This window comes from Sinocyclocheilus anshuiensis, unplaced genomic scaffold (assembly GCF_001515605.1).
Source record: "Sinocyclocheilus anshuiensis isolate Anshui unplaced genomic scaffold, SAMN03320099.WGS_v1.1 scaffold598, whole genome shotgun sequence".
Classification (NCBI taxonomy): domain Eukaryota; kingdom Metazoa; phylum Chordata; class Actinopteri; order Cypriniformes; family Cyprinidae; genus Sinocyclocheilus; species Sinocyclocheilus anshuiensis.
Genome location: NW_015547660.1, coordinates 921,811 through 930,078, shown reverse-complemented (window position 1 = coordinate 930,078; position 8,268 = coordinate 921,811). Strand labels below are relative to the sequence as shown.

Below are 8,268 nucleotides of genomic sequence, written 5' to 3'. Positions count from 1 at the left end.
CCAGGGCCCGTATTCACAAAACATCTTCAAGCTAAAAGTAGCTCATAACTCGCCAATTTAGGAGAAAATCTTAAAAATAATGGGCATCAATTCTAAATTTAGGACTCCTAAATTTTTGCTCTAAGAGTATTTCACAAAGCGTTTTTGCACTAAAACTAGCTCCTAAATCTGTGAAAGGTTATGAGTAGTGAAGAGGACTCCTAAGTCACTAAGACCAAGCCACAAACTATCCTTAAATGGCTGTTGCCAGCAATCTGCCTCGGAACGTAAACATTTTAGAAACATCTGACGATAATGAGCTTTTATAAAGGTATCGCCTTTGGTTTTGGAGGTTATCCCAACTCCAAATTTTCCTTTGATTATATGCTTGTTTTCATTAACCAATTGGGCAAGAAGTAACAGCTGTTCTTGTGTCTAGTTTGGTTTTCTTTTTTGTTTGCATGTCTAACTATCAGCCATGATTATTCTAACCTCTGTTAATTAAAAGGCTGTTTATATGCATATTCATTAATTTGTCTACGAGAAGCATACAGGCTGACAATTAGCTGAACATATACATATACGTATATTATATTGTTTAATTAGTGACACTTAGCCTGCATTTTAAAATCTTTATTTGAATGTGGCAATTAACATTTTTAAACCTTTATTTGAATATGGCAACATAACATTGCGCTCTGCAATATTTCTATGAATAAATCTCTGACAGAGACCCCTCCCCTCTCCTATCACCCAATCACTGGGTGCATAATTAGTAAGCATGCTGACATCATCCATAGTAACAAGGTCAACCTCGCCCCCTTACTCTTAGCTTAAGACTTCTCTCTATTCCTTAGTAAAAGTTTGTCTCAGCAGCTTTGTGAATAGGTTTTAAGAGAAAACTCTTACTGCTATTTAGGAGAACTCTTAGCGGTAAGATAAAATGTTTTGTGAATACGGGCCCAGACATGTTATTGTTAGGGATATAAATGTTATGAGATTAATGTTTTAAATACATTTATGATTATACAAATAAGAAATGTTGGGGGGGAAAATGCATACTTTTCAACATACTAAACTACCAGTAAGTGGCGGTAAGTCACTTAATGAGTGAGTCATTGAGTCATTCATTCAACCGATTCGTTCAAAACGCTGAATCATTCAGTAACAAAACACCGCCGAGTGTTGCTTGGAGAATGTGCAATACTTCTGCTGTGATTAGGGGTGTGCGATATTGACAAAAAATAATATGTCAATATTTTATGGGATTTTATTAATAACGATAATTAGACGATATTTTGCTGAGTGTGTTATTGTGCTGGTATCTTAAGGACTTTCGTGGACAGCTGACTTCTGAAGTTTCTGATATTCTTCATATTCTGTGTGGTGGTCAGATAGAAATTAATCTTTTCCAATAAGTTTAAACTGATTTTTACCTTTTTCTGGGCATTTTTACCTTTATAAAGCCATTTTTTCTAAACGTGTACATTATCTTATGAGTCAAATTCTTACATTTAATCATTGAATTAGAATAATAAGACATTTGGGCTGTTACCAAGCAAATGAAATCAGTATCAACAAAATTTGCAATGCAGAGGAGAAACAGAAACTGCATCTGAAGTGGCATTTAGATGCATTTACACACTGATTAATGCAGGACATGAATGCATTTAACCTGCGATTACAAATGCATAAATATTGTTCTGATATATTAAACATAAAACGTTGAATACTGATATTTGAAATTATTTAAATAATAAAAAGATACTTTAAATGTGAAATTAAAACTGCCAGTAGGTGGCAGCAAGTCACTGTTAATAAGTGAGTCATTGCGACTGAATGTGTGGTTTTTAGGCATTTTTTCTTCTTCTTAACCCTGTGAGGACCAACTGAAACACTTCCAGGTCGTATGCTCTGCCTGCCCCCCGTCAGTTCTGGAAGAATTGCAACCTCGCTAGTCGCTACCTTCGGTACAATCGGTACTTACGCTACTGAAGAAAAACAAGTACCGGCAGGATTTTAAAATGTTTATACCGACTTGGTACCATAGTATCGGTTCTCGTGACATCCCTACCAGAAAGTACTGTCAACAGGCAGAAAAAAAAAATACAATTTCACCATGTTTTTAGGAATAAAATGTCACATAAATCAGTGTGAATGACATATGAACAACCCCCTCTATAAAACCCTTCAGAATTTACTGTATAGCGAGGAAAATAACTAAAGTTTGGTGTAAGCGTGGCTGAAATGAAGTAAAAAATTCACTGCCTTTAAAAATATCAATTGGAATTGACATCTACAAACACAAATAGATAAACTGCAATAAAATAAACACTTAAATGTGTATTTTGGTTGTCTTCTTTTCACTAGTCTGAAAAAAAGATATGTTAAAGAAGTAAAATAGCCCAAAATCTCAAAATTGACCAGTGCATGAAAAACGCTGTTTGCCTGTAGTGTCTTGCATTAACGTTTGTAAAATATTTTTAAAATTAATTTCAGTAATTGAAGCACAAGTCCAAACTTTTGTCTGGTGTTAAATCTGGGATTCCCACCTTCAATGCTGTCACTATCCTGAAGCGCAGGATAATAGCTGACGTCAGGAAACTGCACATAAGGGCAATAACACATCTGTGACAACCCAAGGCCGACGGGAAAATGCCAGCCGATGGGCTCCGCTGGTGTCTGAACCTGCTGAGAGTCTGCAAGCAAAGCCGCCAAATCAAACACTGGGCTGCCAAGGGCTTCATTCCCAGCGTCAGAATCAAACCCCAGGAAGATGTCAGTGCTGGGATGAGTGAGTCTATTTGACACGGATGAATCCACCTCACGGTCTGTTTCTGCATGTGCATCAAGCTGGTTGAATGCAGAGAGCATGTTATCAATGTCTGAGTGACTCTGATATTCAATACTGGGAAACTCAGACTCAGTCATCACAGGCTCTCCATCATTTGTTTCTTCTAGACACCTGAGCGCTGATTCTGAGAGGTTTACGTCACTGTTTGTCCTCTCTGACCACCGACACGCTCTCACACCAACGTTTCCATCACACACAGATGCTGCAGGAGCTTCCATCTGATTGACGTAACGCAGTGGTTTGTGCACGTCTTCATGCATTTCCTCCTTGTTCAACTCTTCTGGTGTCTTTTTCAGCTCACAGACGTCTAGTAGATCTACCAGCGCTCCGTGAGGACTCTCAGTGTCCGTGTGGTCTGGATCAGGACCGGTGGATGTTTTTACCGTGCTGTTCCACTGCAGTAACAGGCCCGTCTGCTGCGGTCCAGAAAGAGCACCGCCACCATCCCAAACCTCTTTGCCATTAACGTACACAAACGGCGCCTTGCACCACAGTTCTGTGGAGAGAGAGAGAAGATATAAAAGTGACAGATCTATTTTGGAAAAATAAACATTTTCTGAAGTTACTGGTGCTGAAAAACTACAGGTACCACAAACAAAATAAGTACCAAGGGCATGTTAAAAAAAAAGTCGATTCCATCCCCACTGCACTTCTGACATGCTCCCAAACGAGATCCATATGAATGCATGCAATATCCTTGTTTCTGAGATCACACGCCAACCGAAACACGTGAGTATGTCACATGGGGTGTCAGGGGCTAGTTGTCACATGGGGAAGTTGTCATAATCAAAAGTTCTGAATCAAGTCCTATTGAACAAATGCTTATTTCCTCTAGTGGTGGTTTCAAACACTTCAAAACATAAATTGCAATTTTTTCAATTAAAAACAATCCAGGTTTGCGGTGTTAATTTGTAGGGCAGCAGAATTTGTCCAAAATGTTGTTATTATATATCAATCAATATGGCTATAAAATAACAATATTATTATTATTATTATTAAATAAAAATCTTAAATAAAACATCTCTTCCATCTTTATCTGACCCTCTAACTCTAGCAATCTCTATTCTATGCTTTATTGTCAATTCTTCCACATGTACAGCACATACACACAGAGAATTGAAATTGCGTTACTCTCAGACCCTTGGTGCATACAGATAACACTAACAGTAGAACATAAATACAGATATACAGATTAAATATAAAATACAACTACACAAATATACAAATAAGGTAACATGTAAAAAAATATATAAAAAAAATAAAATTAAAAAATTAAAAATAAATAAATAAATAAAATAAAACAAAAAAATAAAAATATATATTTTTTAAATGTTAATATTGCAATATTTCACTGTAAAAAAAAAAAAGAGTATTTAAGGAAAGTATTGAAATTTCTTTTACATTACAACTGTACAATTACTATACTTTATGGCTGTTAAAATGTCTTCATTTTCAAATGTTAAATAATCATTTATTTTGACAGAAAACCGCAGGGAGCCCTGAAACCTTCTCTCTGGTCATTAAAAGTTTGTGTAGACCGTTGCCTCGTGTCTTGTTCTCAGATGCATGTAAAAGCGACTCAAACTCACAGCAGATGCAGATGGCGTTTGTGTGGAGCAGCATTTACTGCAAATCAAGACATTCTGAGACTTTGCAAACACCACTGGATCATGAGCTGCTTGTGAGTAGGGCTGGGCAATATATCGAGTTTGTATGATATATCGATATATGCTTTATAAGCAATACGGTATGAGGCAATACTGTTTATATCGATATACAGTAGTTTGATACGAGCACACCTGAAAAATATAGCGGAGGACACAGACACAGCCACTGCGGAGAAAGTGCATAATCCAATTTGTTCTAAACATGTGACAAGCTTTATATTAAGGGCTTTTAAAAAACTCGTAAGATATAGTTTATAGTTTTGTATAGTTTAAAATGGCTCTGACAGAAAGACTGCGAGTGCCACTGACAGAGATGCTACACGCGCTGTTTAATGTGTTTGAGATGTGCCGTTTTTCTTAATGCATAACTTACATTTTACAGGTATATTCTCCATCTGTAAATGTTAGAAAGTCACAGAAATATTTCCATTTTGCTGCATGAGCGTTCTTTGCTAATCTCCGCTAAACGTCACAGACTTCAGTGAACGAGCGCCGCCGCGCATGCGCGCGCAATAATTCTGACTAAAATATATATTTCACTGAAATATTTGTAGGTGCACAATGTGACATATGTAGGATTTAAAACCTACAAGTAAGTAGGGCTGCACGATAAATCGAAATGGAATCGAGATCACGATTCGACAGAAGCTGCGATTGTCATGCGTATCTTCCAGTGAGGCACGGTTCTGTGATCAGCAGTAAATCTCCATCCGAAGGCCAGAGGGCGCTCTCGCGCTGAAACTCCAAATACGCCTCGCAGAAGAAACCCAGAAAATGCCTATTGCTGCAGCTGAATAAACAGAAGATTCAACTGCTTTCATTGATTCAACGTGACTAATAAACACACGACTACGGCAATATACAGTTTATCTGAGTTATTATTATTATAATTTTCATTAAAATAACGTATATTGATAATGCAATGCCTTTATCACTGCTTAAATACTATGAATGACAATTGCATTCGATTAATCGTGCAGCCCTACAAGTAAGTGTATTTTTATGAAAGCACTAACTGTAAAGTGACTGTAATGGGTTAATCAAAATAACCTAATACAACTCTGTGCTTTTGTTCTCATTTATTTTCATTTTTAGTTTAGTGAATTTAACTTCTGCTTTAAAAGCATTATTTTTGTTTTTAGATTGTAATGTTACAATGTTAGAATGAAATGTGATATTGACCCTTTTCGCACATAATATTTAGGCTTACAGTGTTACATTCACTTTATTAGTTTTCATAGCCTTTAATATGTATTGTTGCGTTGGACAACATTGGACGGTATGTAAAATATATATTAAATACAGATTAAAAAAAAAATACAAAAAATCCAGATACAAAAACTAAAATACCAAGATATATACCGTACATCGCAAATCTGCCAAAAAATACCGAGATATGAATTTTTGACCATATCGCCCAACCCTACACTGAATAATTGAACACAGTTCAATTACAGCGGATATACTCATTTAATTAAACCACAGCCTTTGTGATGTGATAGTCATGTTGCAATTTCAGTTTTTAACTAAATCATGCAGCCTGAAATTATGAATTCTGTCTTTCAAACTAAAATTCCACTATTAAGGCTTTTAGTGTCATACTAGAGTTATATTCCTCTTGTCTGGGTTTGTTTCAGAGAGACTGTCAGTCTGTGCGTTAGCGGCGGAGATCTTACAACATTTACTCTTTGTTACACCAGAACTACAAACGCATATAAAGTGTTTAAAATAATAATTAATTAAAGTGACTCTGATTCATGATCCATGGTATTTTTATTGGAGATGTAGCAGCAGTTAATTCTGCAGTGGATCTGAAATAAGTTCCACTGGCAGAGCAAAAACACTGAAAACACGAGAGAGAGCAGGGGTGTAGATTACGCGGGGGATGCGGGGGACGTGTCCCCCCCACTTTTAATATCACGTAAATTCGTCCCCCGCACTTTTTCGGGCAAGTGTGTTCGCATAGAGGTTTTCAAGTACTAGGCTATTTCAAATAACTGTTTTCTATTTGAATATATTTAAAAATGTAATTTATAGTGATTTCAAAGCTACATTTTTTACATCATTACTCCAGTCACACGATCCTTCAGAAATCATTCTGATATTCTGATTTGCTGCTCAAAAAACATTAATAATAATAATAATAATAATAATAATAAAAGGTTTCTTGAGCAGCAAATCAGCATATTAGAATGATTTCTGAAGATCATGTGACACTGAAGACTGGAGTAATGATGCTGAAAATACAGCTTTGATCACAGGAATCATTTTAAAATATATTCAAATAGAAAGCAGTTATTTTAAATAAGCAGTTATAGTAAAAATATTTCACATTACTGCTTTTGCTGTACTTTGGATCAAATAAATGCAGGCTTGGTGAGCAGAAGAGACTTCTTTATAAAACATTAAAAAGTCTTACTGTTCAAAAACTGTTGACTGGTAGGTTATCATTTTTATTTTTTTAATATATATATATAACATTTCTGTCCCCCTCACTTCTGAAATGATGGCTACGCCCCTGAGAGAGAGTAACTACCGATATTGTGTCTAAAATGCAAGTTACTGAATAATATCTTCTTTTTTTAGTGAACAGTTGTGTCCCAATCTGCAGTGTGTTCAATATCAGCTGCCGGTACCGATACATGCAGAATAACACATATCTGGGTATGAAGTGGACAATATAAAACCAGACTGACGTAAAATAATCATTATTATATAACTATATAATGAAAGTAGATTTGATCTAAAAAGTCAAATTTGTGTTTTATGTTTTTCAATTATTTCACACAATTTATTGAACACAATTTCTTCGGCCAGAACATTGATTTGATACATTTGTAAGTTTTTGCTCTTTCTTTGATTCACATGTATTCACTTTTTTCTTTGAATGTTTCATTTATAGGCATTTATGACAAGACATACAAATAATAACTGCAACAAGAAGAAACATTGACTTTTTTTTACTACTTAAGGTTCGCATTATATAGTGTAAAATCACTATATGTCAAATTTAAATGTTAAATAAAGCAGTTTTATTGTTGTTGTTGTTGCTGCTGTTATTTAACAGTACCAGTGTAAATATTTCATTAGTTGTCGTTGCTGTTGTCAAGAGGACAATGTGGTTTCTGTCAATAAAGAAAGGTTTGAAAATAAAGTGTGACAACTAGCCCCGGTCTATCCCAACATCATCATCATCATCACTGCACTGGGATATAAGAATAGTTGCCTGGCTGTCAGCATTAATGAAAGGATGAATGATCGAGGGGCCTGCAGAACTGTTCGGTGACAGTTAACACTAACAACACCGCTCGCTGCACACCGATAATGAGCCACACTTTAGCAAAGTAACGTTCATGAGATCAGTCTGACAGCTGCTGCGCTTTATTTACGCTCAAACACCGACACAAGCCACGAAACACTGTCAGCTTCTTACCTGAAACTCTGCCGATGAGCCTCGAGAGCGGACACAGCGCGTAAAACATCACACTCGCGATCATGATTACCGGCGGACTGCGAAACAACTTTATTCACGACACGGGACGCGAGGGGGCGTTAACAGCATGACGACACACGCAGCGCGATGACGTCACGCCCTACCGTCTTCTGTTTACAAATACCTTGGCGGCCTGTCTTTCTTACTGAAATGCACTAACAAAGTTACCCGTTGCGTTGTATAATGTTCAGCTACAATGTCTTCTCTCTTAGAAACTGTGTCTTGTCTATAGTTTTTGAGTAGATGATGGCGTGCGTCCCTGTTCCACCAAAAGA

General features: G+C 36.4%; 1 protein-coding gene across 1 annotated transcript in view; it reads right to left on the bottom strand.

Moving 5' to 3' along the window:
• Positions 1–8,065, bottom strand: part of angel1 (angel homolog 1 (Drosophila)) — a 19,922-nt gene extending 11,857 nt beyond the window's left edge. Inside the window, exons 1-2 of the mRNA XM_016504477.1 lie at positions 7,934–8,065; positions 2,501–3,329 (exon numbers count right to left, since the gene is read on the bottom strand). Of these exons, the coding sequence (XP_016359963.1) occupies positions 2,501–3,329; positions 7,934–7,997 (893 nt within the window). The 5' untranslated portion in view covers positions 7,998–8,065. The remainder of the gene's footprint in view (positions 1–2,500; positions 3,330–7,933) is intronic.
• Between the last annotated feature and the right edge of the window lie 203 nt (positions 8,066–8,268).